Source organism: Typopeltis vanoorti, chromosome 13 (genome assembly GCF_054136105.1).
Source record: "Typopeltis vanoorti isolate ZY-2024b chromosome 13, IOZ_Tvanoo_1.0, whole genome shotgun sequence".
NCBI lineage: Eukaryota > Metazoa > Arthropoda > Arachnida > Uropygi > Thelyphonidae > Typopeltis > Typopeltis vanoorti.
In genome coordinates this window covers 114,063,280-114,087,051 of record NC_143561.1, presented here as the reverse complement: position 1 = coordinate 114,087,051, position 23,772 = coordinate 114,063,280, and the positions used below count along the sequence as shown (strand labels likewise).

General features: G+C 37.0%; 1 protein-coding gene across 4 annotated transcripts in view; it reads right to left on the bottom strand.

Moving 5' to 3' along the window:
* Positions 1-23,772, bottom strand: part of Uggt (UDP-glucose-glycoprotein glucosyltransferase) — an 835,069-nt gene that overhangs the window by 199,231 nt on the left and 612,066 nt on the right. For all 4 annotated transcript variants that reach the window (XM_090403047.1, XM_090403050.1, XM_090403049.1 and 1 more), the window contains exon 32: positions 17,193-17,278. In XM_090403047.1, the coding sequence (XP_090259173.1) occupies positions 17,193-17,278 (86 nt within the window). The remainder of the gene's footprint in view (positions 1-17,192; positions 17,279-23,772) is intronic.

The following is a 23,772-nucleotide window of genomic DNA, read 5'->3' as shown; positions in this document are numbered from 1 at the left end:
CTATCAAGTCCTGGAGATATTCTTGTCTAGCATTCTTCATAGGCTAAGGTAACTTCAGATGCCATAATGGGTCTGTCAAGTCCATCTTGTATATGAACAAGAAAGCCATTAATGTTCCAAGAGTTATAATTTCCAACAGTACTATGTCTTCAGATTTTTGTAGTGTTTTTGAAAGGAGTTAAGGATGTCTTGAGTGATGGACGTGTCTTCACCATCGATCAGTGATAATCCTTTCATTGTGGAATTTAGTGAATTGTCTACTGAACAATGCATTTGAAGAGCAATCTGCTAAGTGCTGTTGTATTCTTATTTTAAAATTTCTTTCTACTTGTTTCTGCCTTTCCACTTCTGTCTCTAATGATGTTGCTACATTCTATACCATTACGTTGTCTTTCAACTTTTTTCTTTTGAGGAAAGCCTGTTTCTTTTTCCATTCCATCATATTCTGTTTTACTACTTGTTTGAATTTTAACACATATTCCAATTCCAGGTAACATTATTCCAATTTGAACAGAGGGTCTGGAATTTGGATGAAAAGTTCAACGAAAAATTTGGTGAAAGTCTCCATGGTCCAGAACTGATCTGTACTGTTCCATGCAGTGGAACTTAAGTAGAACTGGATTATGAGCTGAAATGATGATGATGTCAAAAAGTTTTATCTGAATTATTCTATTTATAAGGGAAGAAAAGAATATAAATTCGATCAAGATGGGCACCAATACCTTGATTCATGTATGTGTAAGCCTGGAGATTAAGATTGCGAATCCTCCATATGTCTACTAGTTGAGAATTGTCAAGACATGTTTTTACTGTGCATATTCCACTTTTCTACTCCTGGGGTATCCTCCTATTTGTCTAATGTGGGGTTTTCAATACAATTCCAGTCTCCAGCTGCTATGGTGTAGTGGGCACCGTATAAATATGGCTCCAATTCCTGGAAGAATTTTGATCTAACTGTTCCATTGGATGGAGCATAAACGTTTCTAAATCTTATTATTACACATCCACAGTATTTCCAGTCTATTGTCAAGATTCTCCATTCTGCATCCCCTTGGATATTACAGAATGACCCAAGGAGGGGGGGGGGGGAGAATAAGAACTCAAGTATATTTCTTGGACAAAAAAAAACAACTGATATTATAGAACAGTATAAGTTTCCACATAGTTTCTTGTTTAATTTGCCTGTGGAATGCTCATACACTTAATGAGGCAATGCAGAAAAGAAATACTATGATTAATGAAGTGTCACTGGTAAGTCTAACTTCTAGATTTTGGATGAATCTGATGTGGTCTTCAATCTGTAAAGGAGCAATTGTGTAGCCTATTTCTTGTAAACTGATTTCCAGTTTTTTTTACAGTTGCTTTCCATTATTTCAATTTCATGCCTATCATTCTTGATTTGGAAGCTAGTTATTTTCTTTTCATGTAGATGATAATCATACTGAGAAAACTCTGAATCATTAAACTTTATTATTTTTTCTTTAATTGTATCTCTTGCTAGGCTGTCCCTTTATTAGCATGAGATGGTTCTTCACAGTTGATAAACTCTTCTGAGCCTAAAGAGTTTTCATTTGATGATCCAGAGCCTTCTCAATCTTTACATTTTTTATTACTTTTTTCTTTTAGATGTAGTTGTCTTTTTTTTTTGTTTATCCTCAATTATTTTTATTAATTCATCTTTCCTTTTTGATGATCTTGTCTGCATAGTAAGTTCAGTTGTCTTACTTGCTTTTCTGTTTCTTCTCCAGTTTCTCCTTGTAAAACAGTTTCATGTTTTTGCATTTCGTCTTGTATCTGTTCAGTTGTTATACTAGATTCATTATTGGCAATTTCAACTGATGTTGTTACATCTATATCTGACTGGGAAAGTGGCTCCTGCAGTTCTGGAATTCTGAGGCTAATTTCTAGCTGGTTCGGTTGCGTACTTTTTTGTGATTTTACCTAGTTTGGTATGGGCGTCTTCATATCCATTGTGAAGGTGACATCACCAGAAAATCTGTTTGGATCTTCACTGATAAACCCTTTTGTACATTACTAATCTAACTACAATTAAATATTTTCCTCTAACTTACTGGGTGAAAGAATAAATCTTATTAGCACCAACTATCTCTTTTAAAACTTTAGTCACCTGTCTCACTTCTCAGTACCATTATCTCAGGTGGGGAAAAAAGACTAAAACCTCTGTGTTTGATTGTGAGAGAGAGAGAGAGAAAGAGAAAACTAGAATAAGACTGAGAATTAAATAATCCCATGATATAGAAATAATTCTACACTGCCAAAAGTAATGTAGATATTAACTGCACTACCAGCAATCTTAATATTTAATTAAAAAAAAACAAAGTGAAAACAAATGAAAGAAAACCAAAGTACTTATCTTGCCAAAATCCTAGTTGTCATACCAAGGCAGAAGTCACATTTCCATATAAAAGTAGTCAAAAGGTGTCAGACCTTATTACTAAAAAAACTCTGAATTAGAAACAGATGTTGAAAGTTTTTTTCACTTGATTATATTATACTATAAAATAAAGATGCCAAGAAATTATATTCTTGGTTTCATCCTTTATCCGAGTGTAAGCAAACAAAGTTTGTACGTGAAGTCACTTCATGACTGGGCTACTTGTACATAGAGGCTGATGACTTCACATTAATTGCCTTAGTATCCCATAATGAAATGCACATATCCTTACAGACATGTATAATGCTATGCATTATGGGAAAGGCCATTACCCAGACTGGTTTCAACCTTTATTGAGATTTCTTCAGTGGGAGTCAGACTGAAATGTGAAAACATTAGCCTCTGTATATACGTAGCCCAGTCATGAAGTGGCTTGCTTTGCTTACACTTGGATAAAGGATGAAACCAAGAATATAATTTCTTGGAATCTTTAATTTATAGTATAACCAAGTGAAAAAACTTTCAACTTCAAGCAACTTCAGACTTCCAATAAGCAGGATGGTGGTGGTTCTTCACCCCTTCAGGTGTTCCAAAAATTGTGGAATACTTAACGACTTTCACGAAGATTCAATACTAGTGGGCTCCAAATCCATAGCTTATTGGTTAGAGAACAGGTATGCTATTTGCAAGGCCAGCCATACAGACCTGGTATATAATACATCCTTTTTAATTATCAGAGTCCATTACATCCTATTTCAAGACAAGCTGTTATTTTGTAACTAACTTAAAACTGCAGCAGAAGAGTTATGGTGTAAGAGCAAGCTGTCCATAGCTTGCTCTTATTCACCAATTCAACCTAAAGAACACATGCTGGAAAAAACCATCCAGAATATTTTTCCTAACCGCAGTTCGCTGAACATTTAGTTTCAATTTACATTACAGTATATATGAAAGTGTTTAGTTAAATATTTATATGATTTCTGTACATCATTTTTAAAATTTTTTCTTGAAGTGATTAAGGAACTGAATCAAAGGAGCAATAACAACGTTGACCTAGATCATCAAAAAGAAAACTTTTTTAAAAAGATATATTTTTAAATGTTTAAAGTCTACTACTTGAACACTTACAAGAGATAGAACTGTGGGGGGGGGATAAATATACAGTTTTTGGGTTTGGGCAAGTCAAAAATATTTTGGGCTAACTAGTCTGTGAGATGACTAACACAGAACAATTATGGAATACCGTAATACACCAAAATGAACAAGCAAATATAAATTATGAAAAGGAGAAATCAAGACTGCTAATAAAAATGTGACACAGCATATCTGAAGGGAAAAATATACAAAATTTCTTCCCTATCTTTATCTGCATGTGCAAATTACTTTGTATTTTGCACATGGATTTTCATTTACTGTTATTGGACATAATTTTTGTTTTATAGAAGCATCAGTTACATTTAAAACTTCTAATATCATTTGAATCATCAAAGAATAAATGATTATCTGGTCATAATCTGAGCCATTTCAAAGCTACCAGTCATGATGGACTACCAAACATACCCTTCAAGCTTGGCATAACATACCCTTCAAGCTTGAATACTTTTACTGTTAGCATCTGACTAGCTGCAGCTGGTTTCCAGGAATTCAGACTCTGCACTAAGCAGGGCATCTATTTTTCTCATCAAAACGATCTCTTCTTTCCGATAAGGTTTTTGTAAAAAGCTGTAGCTAAATGAGTGAAGGATGTTGAAAGTTTTTTCACTTGTATATACTATAAATTAAAGATGCAAAGAAATTATATTCTTGGTTTCATCCTATATCCAAGCGTAAGCAAGCAAAGTTTGCACATGAAGTCATTTCACAACTGAGCTAACTTGTATATATATAGAGGCTAATGACTTCACATCAATTGCCTTAGTATCCCATAATGCAAGGATGCATATCCTTTTGGACATGTATAATACTATGCATTATGGGATATATCAGATAAAGGATGAAACCAATAATATAATTTCTTGGCATCTTTAATTCATAACATAACCAAGCGAAAAAACTTTCAACATCTATCTTTAATCCAGAGTATTTTAGTAATAAGGACCTTTTGACAACTTGTATATGGAAATACGACTTCTACATTATTTCAACCTTGGTATCACTTCTTGGTCTGGTTTCCACTGATGAGACCTTCTGGGTCTGGCTGCCACTGATGTGCTTTTTATGCTGAAGTGGTTGCTTTCCCTGAGATAGAAGCAGCTCTGCTCAGTGATGGGGTGAGCCTGTCATTGAGTGAAACTACAGCTGAGTTAAATGATCCTTTGAGTCACTCACTGTTGGGTAATCTGAGGGATCTCATGAATTTTAGGAAATCTTGCAATTAAACATACCTCAATAAAGGTCGAAACTGGTCTGGGTACTGGCCCCTCTCATAATGCATAGTATTATACATGACCAAAAAGAGATGAATGTTGCATTATAGGTTACTAAGGCAATGATGTGAAGTTATTAGCCTCTATATACAAGTAGACCAGTCATGAAGTAACTTCACATGCAAATTTTGTTTGCTTACAATTGGATCAAGGATGAAGCCAAGATTATAATTTCTCATCATCATCATCATCATCATCATCAAATTCCTGCCATATACCCTCAAGGGGTGTACAGGTGTAATTTATGGGAGAAAGATGTTTACTTTGTAATAGAGTTATATGTGTTATAAGTTCATATTATAGAATTTTTAAGCTTTTAACAACAGTGAAAGAGAATTGCTGTGAACTTTTCTTGGCATAATTCTACAATTTTGGAAGAAGAAATTGCTTGATCAGAATAAATATTTTATTAATGTATTTCTAAATTTTTAAGAATAATTAGTATATCAATTAGATAAAAATTTAATAACTAATAACTGAACTTATCTACATTTTGTCCCAACATCATTCTTTGACTATAAATTCAAGATACCAAGAAATTATATACCTAGTTTAATCCTTTATCCAAGTGTAAAAAAACAAGTTTGCATCTGAACTATTTCCAGGACTGGAGCAACTCGTATAAAGAAGCTAATAACTTCACATCACTTGCCTTAGTATCCATTATTCAAAGCACATCTCCTTGTGGACATGCATAATGCTATGTATTACGAGAAGGGTCACTACCCAGACCGGTTTTGACCTTCACTGAGGTCAACCCTTCCCATAATGCATAGCATTAAACATTTCTGCAAGGAGATGTGCTTTGCATTATGGGATACTAAGGCAAGTGATGTGAAGTCATTAGCTTCTTTATACGAGTTGTCCCAGTCCTGAAAATAGTTCAGGTGCTAACTTGTTTGCTTACACTTGGATAAAGGATTAAACCAACTATATAATTTCTTGGTATCTTTAAATTTATAATATAGCCAAGTGGAAAAACTTCCAACAACTTTCTCTAATCCAGAATATTTTAATAATAACGTGTGACCCCTCTTGGTTACTCATATAAGAAAATATGACTTATTCATTACTTAAAACTGTATTGGTTGATATTGGTGATTGACTGATCTTTGGTTGATTTACGATTATGGATTAGATCTCATTATGAGACCGACTGAAGATTGTTTATGCGATCGGTTTGTTAAATTCTCCGATCCTTAAGCCTAGCCATGGACATGCCTATTGACGATCTCGATTTCGAGGAACTTTTGACTTTATTCAGACATTTAGGCAACCAACTGCACACAAAATAGCCAGAAAAAGTCGAAAAACATCAGATCCTGGAAGTGGAGACAGAGGACCTCCCAACCCTCTGAACCTTCTCCCTGTCTCTCACAAGACAATGCCAGCAACAACAGCTGAAGACATCTTTAATTCAAACTCCAGTGACTATCAGGTGGTCAGAAGGAAGAAAAAGCCCCTGCTGCCGAACCTGAAATAATAACCCAACCCTTGGAAAATGCAATTCCAATGGACACAACAGCACAACCTGATGAAAGAACAGCGATGGACTCAGGGGCACAGCCCAAAGAGAGGATTCCTCCGGCAATTCTAAGAATGAAAGAAAAATGGTCTTCAATCGTGGAGACGATAAAGAACACAAACATCAAATTTATATCAGCTAAGAACACGGATGAAGGAATCCGGATCCAACTGGATTACTAGTCAGCGACGGACTACCACCAGCTGACCAGACTTATGGACGAACTGAAAGTCCCATACCACATTCCAACTTAAGAGCGACACAAACCTAAAGGTAGTCATCAGAGGTCTGGCAGAAACCATAACATCTGAAGAAATAGCTGCTGACTACAGATCATAGGGCCTAGAGCCAATTAAGATCTTGCGCATGTACCGAGCAGACAAGCATCCCATGCCCCTGGTCTTAGTAGAGATCAGCAAAGACCAGAGAGAAATTTACAACCTTCAGACAATCTGCAACTTAGTCATCAAGACCGAACCATTCAGAAGAAAGGCATCTGTCAGTCAATGCCATAGCTGCCAAAAATATGGGCATGCACAAAAATTATATAGTGCGGACTACAAATGTGTAAAGTGCGGAGACAACCATTCTTCACACACTTGCACCAAACCACGGACGACACCTGCTAAGTGCACGAATTGTGACGGCCCACATCCAGTCAATTACAAGGGCTGCTCACTTCACCTATCTAACCTGCAGAAGACTAGAGCTGCGTTAGCCCCACCCACTCAGAAGCGAGCCACGAAACCTGTACCAAAAATCAAAGCGAGGGATTCTAGAGCCAATAAAACGTACACTTTTAAGGTCTCTGCTTAACATACCCGGAGCCCAGGCAGCTTGTAGCCAAAACTCTGCAGCGATTCTTGCTTCCACACTAGGGGAGATGCTAATGGCCTTTAGCAAAACAAATCCCAGCCAGGCCACAACCAACAAATTCCTCAGGAATACTCAAGTCATCTTCTCCATGATCAACAAATGACATGCTCTCCTACATCTCAATGCTGATATCCCAGATTTTTCCACGTTGCTCTGTAATATTACCACTACTTATTTCACCTAAGCAGCTATTCATCCCAATCAACTCATTCAGGAGTGCTCTAACCATGATGAAGACGACAGGTGGAAACATAAGCGACTGAAAGCTGCTATGCTATTCGGTCATGTGCTCCTGCACTGTCCTAAATAGGGTGAGCCAAGTGCTCGCTAATCTCTAATGCAAATCTATTTCCTAGCGATGAAGGGATTAGAATCCAAGGGATTGAGGTCCACCCAGCCATAGAAGTTAACAGTTAACTTTATTAGTTGAAACTCCTGGAAATTCGTTAGTTGAAACTGGTCTGGGTAGTGACCCTTTCCATAATGAATAACATTATACATGTCTGCAAGATGTGCTTTGCATGGGATACTAAGGCAAGTGATGTGAAATCATTAGCATCTTTATGTGAGTTGCCCCAGTCCTGAAAATAGTTCAGGTGCAAACTTGTTTGCTTACACTTGGATAAAGGATTAAACCAAGTATATAATTTCTTGGTATCTTTAATTTATACAAGGGTGGTCTGAAAAGTTCTCGGCCTCGACCATAAATGGAAACATTTTTTCTGCAAGATTTTTTTTTTTCCCTAAATTGGTACATCTGTCATAAGCATCATTGTGAAATTGCGAGTCATTCTATCAAGTAGTTTGTTTTATACAGCTGTTTGAAGCAAAAGTTTGAAGTTTGTTTGTGAAGTGAAGCAAAAGTTTGAAGCAAAGAATTTTATAACCACACGATACTCAATTTTATCCATTTCAAGGGATACAATGATTTTTGTATCCCTTGAAATGAATAAAATTGAGTATCGTGTGGGTATAAATTTCTATGTAAAAGAAGGTTTAACACCAAAAGAAATTCATTTGAGATTCATAAAAGCTTATATGCACTCTTCGCCTTTGTTTTCAACAATTACGAAATGACAATTTCTTAATTGTCGACAATGAAGACAATTAAGAAATGGGCTGCCGAATTTAAACATGGCCGTACCAGAATCGAAGATGATCCACATGAAGGATGTCCAAAAGTGTAACAACACCAGAAATCACTGATCAAGTGCATGACATGGTATTGGATGACCAGTTAGTCAAAGTGCAGGAAATTGCTGAGACTATAGGCATTTCAAAAGAACGTGTAGCATATATTTTGCATGAAGAATTGAAATAAAAAAGCTTTGTGCAAGATGGGTGCCACGCTTGCTCACAGCAGATCAAAAACAAACTCGAATGAAAATCTCTGAACAGTGCTTGGAGCATTTTAACAAGAATAAAACTGATTTTGTGCATTGATTTATTACTATGGATGAGACTTGGATTCGCCATTATATACCTGAATCCAAACAGTAGTCAAAACATGGACAGAAACCGATTGTTCAGTGCCAAAGAAGACAAAGTCAGTTCCATCAGCAGGAAAGATTATGGCATCGGTGTTTTGGGATGCTAAAGGCATTTTGTTTATTAATTACAGTGGTACCTTGGTTTGCGAGCATAATGCGTTCCGGAAACGTGCTCGGAATCCAAAGCACTCATATATCAAAGCGAATTTCTCCATAAGAAATAATAGAAACTCAGATGATTCGTTCCAAAATTCAAAAATATTCATATAAAAATGATTAATACAAAATACATAAAGTAATCGAATTTATTAATTACATTACAATTATATATTACATTAATTGCATTAGGAGGCGACTTTCATTGTCACTAACGGAATCACTGCTATCTGTTGACTCTTTTTCTTTTTTGTGAGACTTTAACAAGGAACCTATCTAATGACACTTGCTTTTGCCTCCTTTTGAGGATTTCACGGAAATATGACATTGCATTGTCGTTAAACAGATTCATTGCTCGCACTGCTACAGCCTTACTCAGGTGGTGCTTTTCTACAAAATTTTGCAGTTTCCCACATTTTACACACCTCCCTAGACTTATAAAATCTTGCGATGGTGGCCACTTGCATACCTTGTTCGTGCTTCCCGATGATTTCCTTCTTAACTTGTACCGTAATCATCTCCTTCTTCTTACCGCCTTCCTTTTCAACCCTTTTCTTCATTGGGGCCATTGTCGTAGTACAGTTAATAAAGAACAGTCACTAATTCTTTACGCACACACACACGTGGTCACAACGCTAGCACGAATGTTGACTATACGAATGAGGTATGCCAACTGAGACTGCGCATGCGAGATGATTACCCACAATCCCAAGCAACTTATGATCACGTCACGCTTGGCAGACAAAGTGTATAGGTAATACAGTACTCATTTTGCAAAATATCGCTCATTTATCAAGTTAAAATTTATTAAACATTTTTGCTCGTCTTGCGAAACACTCACAGACTAAGTTACTCACAATCCAAGGTACCACTGTATCTTGAAAAGGGTAAAACAATAACCAGGGAATATTATTCCGATCTTTTAACCAGACTGGACGAAAAAAATCGTGAGAAAAGACCTGGTTAGCAGAAGGAAAAAATTATCTTTTCTGGCAAAAAATCAAGTGTAGTGTTTTGGCAATGTGAAAATTAAGGGATCTGCACTATGAATTGTTGGAACATCCACCCTATTCCCTAGATTGGGCTCTCTCTGCCTTCAATCTCTTCCCAAAACTAAAACTCTTCCTTGCTGGTCAGTATTTCTCTTCGAATCAAGAAGTGATTGCAGCTGTAGAGGGGTATTTTGCAGATCTTACTGAGAACCACTACAGGAACGGGATAATGGTGCTGGAGCATCTCTGGAATAAATGTATTAGTGTTAAGGGAGATTATGTTGAAAAATAAAAATAATTTTGAAATTATAAATTCGTTTTTTCATTGTTAAGCCAAGAACTTCTCAGACCACCCTTGTAATATAACCAAGTGGAAAAACTTCCAACATTATTCTTTGACTTCACTGAAGTTGCCCTTATAACAAGCAGCAAAAGATTAAATGGATTAAAATTCATTTTAATCCATTTAATGGATTCATTAAATGGATTAATGAATGGAGCTTCTTTCTTCATAGAGCTTCCAGTTTCTACAGGGAGAACGAGAGGAATGGTCTCTCGTTCTCCCTGTTTCTCGATTCTATGAAAAATTTCATCCACATTAATCTGGTAATTATCCCTTACCAACTTATACGTCTCAATCATGTCTCCCTTCTTTTTTTATCCACCAGGCTCTATAATTTGCAGTCTCTCAATCTGTCCTCATATTCCACATTCCAGACACCATAAACTGACTTAGTCAATTGCCTCTGAACCCTCTCCAACAATTCATCATCCTTTTGAAAACCAGGCATCCAAATCTGTGCACAGTAATCCATATGTGGCCTGATCAAAGCCTTGTATAATGAAATCATAACATCCTTACTTTTACATGTCAGTGGTCCCCACATCATTCCCATAATCTGCTGTGTTGTCCTCACAATTTTAGCCAAATGTCCACAAAATTTCAAGTCCCTGTCCACCATCACCCACAGATTTTATATCTCCTCTGCCATCTACCATCTAAAATATCCCCCACCGAATTCTATATTCTGCATCCATCTTTGCTTCCCAAATTTTAAAACCTTATCCTTTACTACATTAAACATCCCACACACTCACCCACTTCTCTACTTCACTTACACACTCATCTACTTCTCATAAGTCTCCCAGTTCAGAATCCTTGCCCTGACAAGCTTCTATAACACCTTGACCACAACTCCAAAAAAGCTAATTGGCATATAATTTTAAGCCTTAGTCTTATCACCTCCTTTATGAAGCATAACAATTTTGCAATCTTTCCACTCCTTTGGAACTTAGGCTAATCTAAGATTCATGTTAAAAATGTAAGTTAAAGCAGTTGTTAACTCCCTGGAACATTCTCTCAAGACATGCAGTGATATACCATCAAGTCCCATGGCCATGTTGACATCAAGTTTACTCAATTCCAAATATACCTCCTGTTCACTCACCATCATTGGTTCCTTCCCCACTTCCACTGTCCTCAAGTTGTACATTATGTTACAATCACCAGGATGGAAATTTTCATGAACTGTTCATTAAACACCTCTTCTGTATCCTCCTCAGTGTTTACAATTCTCCCATTATCACTGACCAACATATCTTTCCATAATGATTCTTCCTTCTACTGGCCACATATTGAAAAAACTCCATAGGATTTCTTTTAGACTGATTTGCTAACTGCTTTTATACCACACTTTTGTTATCCTTACCAAGTGAGTCACCTTCCTTGCTCGTTCTTTGTACTCATGTAACTGATTATCATTATTCATCTTGTGCTACCTCCACAATGCCTTTTTCTTCCCATTTCCATGCTTCACCTCATTTTACACCTACTTTAAATCTCTTGCCCATTGGAATACATTCAGTCATTGCCTTTGCCAGATACTTCCTGAATAGAGACCAATGATTTCCTTCCCATCCAATTCCTCATTCCATGATATTGCTGTAAGCTACCTCCTGAGTTTGTCATAATCACTAGCCTTATAGTTCCACATATAGCCTTTTCTCACAGAAGTCCTGATATGGCCTGGCCACCACCCAAGTGACCACTTCATGGTCACTTTCACCAACTGGAGGAAGAAGTGACACGTCATTTACAACTTCTTCTGATGAGAAAATCAAATCCAAGATTCTCTATCCATATGTGACCTCTGTTATGTACTGCTTAAGGTAGTTGTCTCACAAAAACTAAAGAATCTTCGTCCCAGTCTATAGCAAATGGTGGCAAAAATTTAAATTCCCCTATTCATCAGAGCCTTATGTAGCTTTCTAACAACGGAAATATTTCCATTGTCTTAAATATCCCCAGTGTCATATTCACCCCCCCCACATCAGTGACTTTTTGCCAATGGAGGGGGGGGGGATATGTTGCTGTTGTAGCCCAGTAACCGTGCAAATGTGCAACAAGTTTGTGACAACACTTATGCTCCCGTAACTGTAATACCATAATTACTATGCTAAATTAAATTGATATTAAATGTTTCATTGCTGCATTATCATAAGTGTAGCACACAAAGGTGTGCTGCACTTTTTCATTTCATTTCATTTTAATCTTTCATATTAGTTTGTCTGTCCATTTTAACACTTTTTTACATTGTACTGTGCCATATAACCCACAATAGCAACTTTTCTAACTAAAATTTTATTTTCACAGAATGCTTTTTTCCCCATGTCTTGATTAGTCTCTCTACCAAATTTCGTGACGTCCTGGCTATTACATCGAGCTACATAAGGCTATGAATAGGGAAAGTTTAATTATGGCCACCCTGTATATTACCATAATTGAAATCGCCCATAATGATCATCCTTTTCTTATTAGCCAGACCAATTTGCCTAAACATTTCACTCTCACTGCCGTTACCAATTCTATAGCAGCACCCAACTAAACAATCCATCCTGTCCACCTCATTTCATGCCATACTGCTTCAAAACCAAACAGTATTTGCTCCTTGCATCTCCACCATAGATGGGTACAACTCCTCTGCCATCATCAATAGCACTCCTTCTCCCTTTTAGCCTTGACTGTCTTCACGAATTCCCTCCATCTCTATTCCTGTCAGAATGTCATCCTCATTTAACCACGTCTCACTTATACCAACAATTCTTTCTTTTAAGGTTACACAGTGGTCAGCATTCATAGGAATTTATGGAGACACAACACACGTGTTAAAATAATTACTTCACTTAATAAGAGCAAAGTAACATTCGATGTTTTGACCTCTATATTGAGGTCATCATCAGGAAAATACATATGTATAAGAACCAAGCTACATGCTACTGTACTATACAAAGGTAAAATGAATCCAACTGTTCATTAATCTTTTACCTAGCCTGATTTCTTGTGGAAAAACTAAATTAATAATATTAAATTTAAAAAAAAAAACAGAACTACATTAAACAATTCTAAAGTCCTCTCGTATTGAGATATTCTTCTGGGCTTGTTTCGGTTGCTATAAGATAGGTCCTCCACATTCTTGGAATGATTAATCTGTCATTTTTGTTCAGTTTTGGATGGTGTTTTAGCATTTCACAGGCTTCTTTGAATTTTCTCTCAAACCAGGTTTTGGAGCGATGTAGGGACTTGGTGCCTTTCCAGTCAATTCTATGGTATGTTTGGAGTGTGTGGTCTGATAGGCTTGTTTTACCATAAGAAAAGACGAACATAAACAACACATTAAATACCTCCATTATGGCAAAATAGGCCTATCAGACCACGCACTAAAAACATACCATAGAATTGACTGGAAAGGCACCAAGTCCCTACATTGCATCAAAACTTGGTTTGAGAGAAAATTTAAAGAAGCCTGTGAAATGCTAAAACACCATCCAAAACTGAACAAAAATGATGGATTAATCATTCCAAAAATCATATCCATAATTCTCCTCAGTTTCTCATTTGTTTAATCTCTTGCCTCATCATTATCAACTCCATTTTCATCTCTTCAGTTACTTTCTCGCTGCCATTTATGCCAATAGCATTTTCACTATCTTATGTGTCTGCTGTCTTACTGCTCATTCGTTGCCAGTTATGCTCACTGTCTTACCACTCAACATCACTAACTCACTGCCACTTTTGCCCACTGTTTTACACCATTGCTGTTGAAGCACTCAACTATATTGTCAACTTCACTTAATCCAATAGCTACATCTACGATCTTTTACCTACTACCACTCACATTCAACATCTCATAATCCAAAAGTATGTTGCACTTCTTGCACACACAAACTCTCTCATCTCTCCTATTAATCCTCAACACAGAAATACCTTGAATTTCTCCCCAAGTATACATACTGCAATCATAGCATCGAACCATTTTCGAAAAATCCACGTTACTTGCATTCGTCTTTCGTGCCCCTCTAAGTTTCACTGCTAATTTACTCATGCTCAAAGCCATGCAGAAGAAACACAAAGAGATTTAATAAATACAGATCTTTAACTACACTGAACACCACCTACCAATCACAGCTATCAAACAACAAATTTAAATAACTATTTATCAATATTATTCTTAATTTCTTTATATGAAGCTTAGTTTCATACCATTTCACTGTTCACCTTTCAATTTTGAATTTAAAAAAAGACAAGTTTTATATCAGCCCTCTTTACAAATTATGATCTCTCCCTCTCTCTCTCTCACATCTAATACAAAAATCTCAAGATATTTTACATTTGCTAATCTTCTTCCAATTATGTTCATATCCTTTACCATACATAAATTATTCTATTCCTTTCCATACAATAATGGTCAAACATAGGTCCATGTTAGAACTTAATAATTTACTTATGTTCAAGCATCATAGGATAACATTTAGAGAGAACAAGCCTAAAAAAAAAAAGGGGGGGGGGGAATACAATTCCATATACTTAGTCATATCTTATTTAATGAAGCAGTTATGCAACAAGTGTAAAAATATGAAATACAGAAACATTACTTAATATGCTATTTTTATAATTATTATTAATAACATGGCACTTCTCTGGAGTCTGAGGACTCACTACATGATGTCACTCTGTACTACCATATACCACCCACTACACAGTATTTTTGCCTGTAATTCTGCATGTCTTCACTGGCTTATGTTCCTATTTTAAGTGATGAAAAACTGAGTTGAGGCAAAACCACTAACAACAGCCACATGAGACTGGCTAACAGACCTTTAATTGAAACAGCTTCTACTGACTTTCATTACAGTGAATTCCAAGAGACCTAATGAACAAAATTTTTTTAGCATATGGACATTCGGTGGGGACTTCAGTTTGTTACATCGAAAGTCAACAGTATAAAGATGCCTTTCATCATCATGAGAAATGAATGTAGAGCTTTTACACTGGAAGGAGTGCATGTCTTGCACGTTCTTTAGGCATTATGGGGATGCCTATATATAATTTTATGTCCGGTACGAGAAACTATATAACATAATATATATACAGGGTGTTCGGGATAAATTTGACATATTTATAATTAATTATATTTTTCCGTAAGTTACATGTATTAACACACACTTCTCTTCATTTAAAAGTTTGGACCCTTCTTCATTCATATACAAGATGTCAGAAAGGATGGATAGCTGGAACCCACCTGAATCATGGAAGAGAATAACTTGTATCATGATGATTCGTGCCCGCCATCAAAATAAGGATATTACGACTGCTGCCCAATGCTCCCTGAATACAGTAAAAACAATCAGGCATGAACTAGAGACTTGTAATGGTGACTACGAGGATGTAGCAAGAAGAAAGATCCCTAGCAGACGATCTGATTGCGTTCGTACAGCAGAATTCCTCGCAAATCTGCAGGAACAGGTGTTGAAGAACCCTGGCATTGGAATTCGGGCTTTGTTCGTGGAGTTGCTAACTGTAGTCAAGCCCTGGATAACAAGGGTAGCCAATGGTAGGCCGTATGTATGGCAGCAGGATTCGGCCCCTTGCCACACCTCTGGGAAAAGTCAAAAATGGTTGTCTGAAAATTTCTACGACTTCACCAGTCCAAATGTTTGGCCTCCAAACTCCCCAGACCTTAACCCCCATGGATTATTTTGTATGGGGCGCAGTTGAAAAAGACACCAATCGCACTTCCAGTAATACAAAAGCCCAGTTAATGGATAAAATTAAAACAGTTTTTGCGGCCCTTCCCAGGGAGACTGTAGCATCAGCTTGTTCGAGGTTCCGAAGCAGAATTGAAGCTGTGATCGATGCTAATGGTGGTTATTTTGAGTAAATCTTGTTGATAGTATTGTAATTAACTCTGCCTGTAATGTTTTTTTGTCAATTCATTAAATTTAATAGATACAAAGAAGATTTTCTTTTTCCTTACGAAACTGTCAAATTTATCCCGAACACCCTGTATATATAATAAACTATATAATATAGTTTCTTATACTGGAGGATAAGTATCATACCTGGAAGAGATCCCTTTACATAAGCACAAGCAAATAAAGTCCACATGTGAAGTATCTTCATGACTGGTTTACTTGTACACGGAGGATGCTGACTTTGCATTGTGAAGATATGTCACATGCAAGCTGCGTTTTTTTTTTTTTTTTTTTTTTAATGGTTGGGTAAAGGATTAAAACAATAATAATATGCTTTGTAATCCAGCAGTTAAACTTTCAACAACTAGTACAAAAACAATATTACCCAGTACTGCAACCCACATTAGAACACAATCTTCATGGTAAATTTTATTAGACATGCTTGAAAACAATATATCTGAAAGAATCACTTTCATACAGATTATGGATTCTTTTAAAAGAATTTTAGTTATTACAGATTACAACGAGCCTTAAAACATTATTATAGACATAAATATATAGTTTATTGACATTTTTCCATTACTTTTCTTAACTTATCGACCCCACCCACAGCTTCTCCTGTGGAGTGTGCTGTTTCTGCATTATCTTTTAGGTATATCAACATCCATAAATATCTTAGCTTCATTATCAAACCAACTTCTTATCCTCTTGCCCTTCATTTTAACTATTTTTGTTCATTGTAACAGCCACAGTACTTTACCAGTAAATAGAATCACCAACAGTTCAAGAAACACATCAACTTCCTTCCAGGCCACTTGCTCACACATACATTGTTATTTAGGTCTCTTTGTTGTGTGTGTGCATGTGTGATTGATATAAAAGAAAAAAAAAATAGTACAAGTTAAAATAATAGTACTTTTTTTTAAAACTGATAAATGGATAATTTTTCATATGAGCTGCATTGCCTCACAGACTGAACACCATGTATTCGTGTTAATGGTATATAAGAGTACATATATTTATGATAACCTATTACTATATACTTAAAACTTAAATTAAAAGTCTGATATTGAATCTAACCTAGTAATAGAGTTCCATATACTTTCTTCACCATCATCATCATCATACAACAGTTCTTCATACTGTTTACCAGACTTCTTGTTAACCTGAAGGGACAACAAACAAATCATGTGGAATTTCATAAACTGACATAATGCAAAGATAGAGGATCAGATTTCAGATTTTTATTTTTATTTTTTAAAAAAGAAGCTGATGTTTGTTTACATAACTTTAAATTAAATATTTTCTTGTATAGCAAGACGTGTGGATTTATCATAATTAACCATTCACATTTATTTTACACATATATTTCATCTCACATATCACAAGAGATGAATGAAAAACAATAGTAAGTAATTTGAACAATAAAACAACACATCACGTGCCGAATTTGAATCTCTTTCTGTACAAGTAGTTGCGCATTTGTCAAGTTAAAACTACTGGACAGAAATGATAATGGTATCGTAAAAATTAAATTAATTATGATAATACAATCTAATTAACACAATTCAGTATAACAATTTCCCAAACTTTTGGGACAGTAGTCATTACAATTAAGGTTTGGTCTATGAAGTAGAATTTCAATACTTTCTTTGAATAGCTTTTCATATCTGTACATAAATCTGTGTATTCCCACTGGATCCTATGATTAGCATTTTAATTCCATGCTGTGTCGCGCCTGATTTGTGTAGTTTGGTGAGCCATATGTGATCTTGATGTTCAGAAATATGTTTATAGATTGATCTTCCTGTTTGTCCATAATATGACCGTCTGCACGTACATAAGACTTGGTATACTCCTGGTAGCATCATTGTCGAGAGTGTCTTTTGGAGAGGGTAACAGATTATGAATTTGGTTAATGGGTTTGAAGATAGCAAATAATCTTTGCAGTCATTCAGATATACCTTTTTGATGCAAGGTACGGGAGTGGTGTGTAGTTCTACTTCTTTTGGATTTTGAGCTGAATTTTGGACGGAGGTTCTATAGAACGAGTAAAATATCTTAGCTCAAAATCCAAAAGAAGAAGTAGAACTACACACCACTCCCGTACCTTGCATCAAAAAGGTATATCTGAAAGGTATATCAAGTTTTCTATGCTCCTGCCTATTTTCATGGTTGCAAATTTGTTATTACAGCTGTTATTCAATTTAGTTAAGAGAATCCTGGAGACTTGCACTGTGTTTAGGAGTGCATCATCTGTATAAAACAAACAGCTTAGTTTGATATCAGGCCTAATGCCACTTTCTTTCATAATGTGATCCATATAGATGATGAATAAGAGTGGAGATAATGTGCATCCATGTCTTACCTCAGATTTTACAAACCATCTTGCTATATTTCCTTCAATTCTATCTGCACACCAACAACTTAATTATAGACTGTGTATTGCTCTGTATAATGTTCCATTCACCTCCATATGACTGTAGCATCTTGAAAAGATTTCCTCTGGGTACTTTGTCGTATGCCTTTTCCAGATCTACAAAACTTAAGTTTCGATATTTTGTCAATATTACCATAATTTCTCAACTATTTGTCATAAAGCGAAAATATGATCTTGACAACCTCTATTTGGCCTGAACCCATCTTGTTTTTTCCAGTTTTCTCAACCTATTTTCAAGAATGATTGCATAAATCTTATTTGGAACACACATTAAAGAAATTCCTCTGTAATTCTCACATTCAGCTTTATTCCCTTTTTTATACATGGGTACTATGAGAGTTCCGGAGAAAGTTATGGAGAAAGTGTAGCAGCACAGGTTGGTTGTGGTAGACTGTGATATAAAAGGGGAAAAGAAGAATAGATGGAAGTGGCAGATACAGAGGAGAATAAAGTGGTGGAAATTGGAAGAGGAAGGCCCAAGGAATAAGTTTAAAGAAAAGGTATTGAAAGAAATGAAGTTACCAGAGGATGTGGAAGAATGGTGGGACGTTAATAGTCGGAATATTAGAAAAATTGGAGAAGAGGTGCTTGGTATAACATCAGGAAAGGGCCCGCCTGAGGATAAGGAGGCATGGTGGTGTAATGAGGAGGCAGTTGAAGATCAAGGAAAAGAAAGAGGCAAAGAAAAAATGGGACATGACTGGAACTAGAGCCGACAAGGAGGCATATAGATTAGCAAAGAAAAATGCAAAGAGAGCTGTGGCAAGGGCGAAAGCGACTTCATAAACCTCCAGTTGATGAGGTTTATGAAGAACTGGAGAGAAACAGTGGTGAAGCTCAGTTGTTGAGAATAGCGAAAGCCAGAGATAAGGCCTCGAAAGACATAACATCAGTCAAGCAGATAAAGGATGCCTTAGGAGCAGTATTACAAGAGGAGGACAAAATCAGAGGAAGATGGAAAGAATATTTCTGTAAACTACTAAATGAGGAGAATCTGAGAGAGGGGTGTGAGGATGGAGAGGCAAACAAGAGACCGGTGCAAGACATAAGTAGAGAGGAAGTGGATTGGGTACTGAGAAAAATGAAGAATGGAAAGGCTGTGGGGGCAGATCAGATACCTGGGAAAGTGCAGAAAAGTTTGGGCAATGAGGGTGTGGATATGTTATGGGATCTGATGAGGAAAATAGCCCAACAGGAAAAGATACCAGAGGAATGGAGGAAAAGTATTCTTGTCCCAATCTACAAAGGAAGAGGAGATGTTCAAGACTGTGGCAACTATAGAGGGATCAAGCTGATGTCACACACATTGAAGATATGGGAAAGAGTAATTGAAGGGAAAATACAGCAGGAAACGAAAATTGGTGAGGAGCAGTTTGGATTTATGCCAAGAAGAGGGACAACAGATGCGATATTTGCGCTAAGGCAATTGATGGAGAAATAAAGTGAGATGCAAGTGGAGCTGCACATGGTGTTTATAGACCTGGAAAAGGTCTATAAACACCATGTCGTATATAAATACGACAGAGTGGGCCAGGCAGGAGGTATATGAGGAAGAAGGGGGGGGGGAAGTGTCGGAGAAGTATGTGAGGATGGTGAAGGAGATGTATGAGAGAACAGAAACTCAGGTCAGGTCTAGTGTCAGCATGACAGAAGGGTTCCCCATTGTCGTAGGGCTACACCAAGGGTCAGTTCTGAGCCCCTATCTCTTTGACTTGGTCATGGATGTACTAGTGGAGGATGTCAAGAAGGAGGCACCATGGAGCATGCTGTTTGCCGACGACATTGTTCTATGCGAATCATCCCGAGAGAAGCTTGAAAATACCCTGGAACAGTGGAGAAAGGTATTGGAGGAGAGAGGCATGAAAATTAATCGGAAAATTAACCAGGAGAAGACTGAATATATGTCAATGGGGAGTGACAAGGATATGATCATACGACTTCAGGGTGAAAGGCTAATTTCAGGGAAGAAATTCAAGAACCTTGGGTTGGTCGTCGAGAGGAATGGTGACCTGGATGAGGAAATACAGCACAGAATAACATGCGGCTGGATGAACTGGAAGAAGATGAGCAGGGTCCTGTGCGACAAGATAGTGAGTTGTAAGAGGAAAAGAAAGCTGTATAAGATGGTGGGGAGGCCGGCGATGCTTCATGGCACGGAGACATGGCCTATAACAAAGGCACAGGAGAAGAAGATGGAGGTAGTGGAGATGAGGATGTTGAGATGGATGAGTGGTGTGACAAAGAAGGACAGGATAAGGAATGACTACATCAGAGGTCGTGTGTAGAGGCTTAAGTGTTGTGAGGACATCATGTTGGAGACTTAATGGATTTTTTACAACACTCAAAAAGAATTAAAATAGAATTTAATACTTCCTATATTTCGTCCTAGTCACTAGGATATCTACGGGGATTACAAAAACAATTAATGTAACATGCACACAAATATCATACAATGCTAAGCCCAACCACGTGGGTGACACTAAAGTCCTATCTAGGTGGAACGCCCTCTAAGGGCGGTAGTAGGTGGCCTGGAATGTAAGGTGGGACCTCTGGTGATGAGTGTTTCCCAAATCTTCGGAAGCTTAATGCAACCGTTTTTATTATTAAGATTTGGTTGGTTTCTGAGAGCTGCTGCTGCTTCTAAGAAAAGTCTCTCTTTCTTGAATTTGCTGTGATGGAGCATGGTGGTGATACCCTGTGGGTGGTGTCCAAAACATGGTCAGCCAAGCCTGAATGGCCATAGTTATGTTTACAGATGTAAGACTTGTGTTCCTCCAGGTGGATGGATGCTGATCTGCCTGTCTGTCCAAAGTACACCAGCTTATAGGAACAGGGTACTTTGTAAACTCCAGGCAGAGAGAGAGAGAGGAGGGAGCTGATCTTTCATAGAACGGATAAGGGTTGCAAGTTTGCGGTGGGGCTTATATGCTGTGTGTAGGTTGTACTTTTTTAGTATCTTGGCTATTTTTTCAGATGTGCCACGGATGTAGGGTATGGTGATGGCATTTTTAAAATCTTGTTGACGAGAAGGATGGGGAATGGGGGAGGAACTGATTATTTTTTTGATACTGTGTTCGTTGTAGCCATTGGAGAGGAAAGTGCTGTGTATGTGATTAAGCTCAGTAGTGAGGGTGGTTCCACTGGAACAAAGATTGTGGGCTCTCTTCGTAAGAGTTTTAATAATGCCATATTGTTGCAAGGGGTGGTGGGAGAGTTTGTGAATGTATCTGCCTGTGTGTGTGGGTTTTCCGTATACAGTGAAGGCAAGTGTATCATTAGGCAGGCGTGTGACTATAGACAGTCTGTACATCAGAGGGACGGTTAAGGTGGGACCAATTGGCAAGAAGATACAAGAAAGTAGGTTGAGGTGGTTCAGACACATAGAGAGGAAGGGTGAGGAGTATGTTGGTAAACGAGTATATGGAGTTGGAAGGAAGGAGGAAAAGAAGGTAGGCCCAAGCTCAGGTGGAGGGATAAGGTGACAGAGGATCTTAGGGAGAAAGCATGGAGTCCGAAGGACGCCCAGGACTGGAGAACTTGGAAGAGGAAGGTTAAAGATCGGTGCACAAACCCCGTTTAACATGGGATAAGGCATAGTGAAAGAAGACTATGAGAGTTCCACTCCAATCATCAGGAATTTGATCTTCTGGCCAGGTCCTCTGAAATACACAGTGTAGCCACTTCAGAAGTTTCATACCTCCATATTTAAGCATTTCTGTTGAATATCGTCTACTCCAGCTACCTTTTCATGTTAATGATAGATTTTTCTACCTTAAGTATTGATATGTACTTCTCTTTACATTCCTCTTGAAAATTTTCTAGTACTGTTCTGTCACTGCTTGGTTCATTTAACAGTCTTTCAAAGTAATTACTCAAAACATTTAGGATATCCTTATCTTCAGTTTTCATGTCACCTTTTATTATCTTTGATTCCTTTTACAGTACTCTTTCCTCCATTTTTAAATTTCTTCCATAGCCTCCAGAACATTTTGCCACCTTCCTAATATTTATTTTCCATACTCTTACCCAAGTCTTCCTATGACTTTTGTTTGGTTAGTTTTACACGTAGCTTAGCCCTCTTACATTTTTCTCTGTATTATTTTAGTGCATCTGCTGACTAATTTGCTAGGAACTTTTGGCATGATTTCTTCTTTTCCAGGACTGCTTATTTAGCTTCTTGTGTCCATCATGGTGTTCTTACTTTTCTATCCTTTCAGACAACTTCACCACAACCTCCCTAGCTGAATCAATCAATGTCTTCTTCACAGTTTGCTAGAGATTTCAAGGTTTCATTCTTGTTTTATTTTTTCTTCACTTTGTATAGTCAAGCTTTCATTTTAACTTTCTTAGATACTGTTCTTTTCAATGTGATATCCATTTTAAATCATCGAATTTGAAATTTTTCTACACTCTTCTATCCTGAACCAGTACAATATCACTATCAATAATGGCATCATCAATGAGTCTTTTCTTATTTTTTGTGTTTTCTCTCTATGTGAACTTGTGCACATCTTTATGTTGAAACATGATGTAAGTAATGACTAGTATGTGTCCTGAAGATGGACACGGTTCCATTCTTCTCCAGGTTTCTCTTTCATAATCTTTCTCAACCTCTTTTCAAGCATGCTTGCATAAATCTTACCTGGCAGAAGTCCAATAAATACTTACTCTTCTTATTAGCATTCTCCTTTTCTCCAAATTTTCCCAAAATGTTCCTTTATGCCTGATAGGATTCATTTCCTACCATGCTTAAGCCAGATCGCTTAACAAGGACCACTTTTTCCATTTTCTTTATGTCTGCCTGTTCTAATGACTCAAAAAAATTCCTCCACTTCTTCTTTAGAAGTGGAGGAATACTGAGACAAAGAAGACAAAAAACAGTTAAGATCTCATTAAATAATAATAAGTATAAGATGTTATATTTGGGCAATAACAATCAAGGAAAGGAAGGAGTAGTGATAGCATTCTACATCAAACATGAAGATAAATTTCTTGGTTGGAAGGTAGTTTCAAGTAGACTCATATGGGCAAACTTCAAAATAGGGAAATGGATACTGATACTGAAATGGGCACCATAGAATGTTCTCCTGAGAAAGATCCCTCCCCATCGGGCAACTATACATGGTGGAGGAGAAAGCATATGGACTTTGTAATTCAAATAAAGTTCATATGCTTTGTTATATTGCAAAATACTAACAATAATTCTGGATTATCTATATC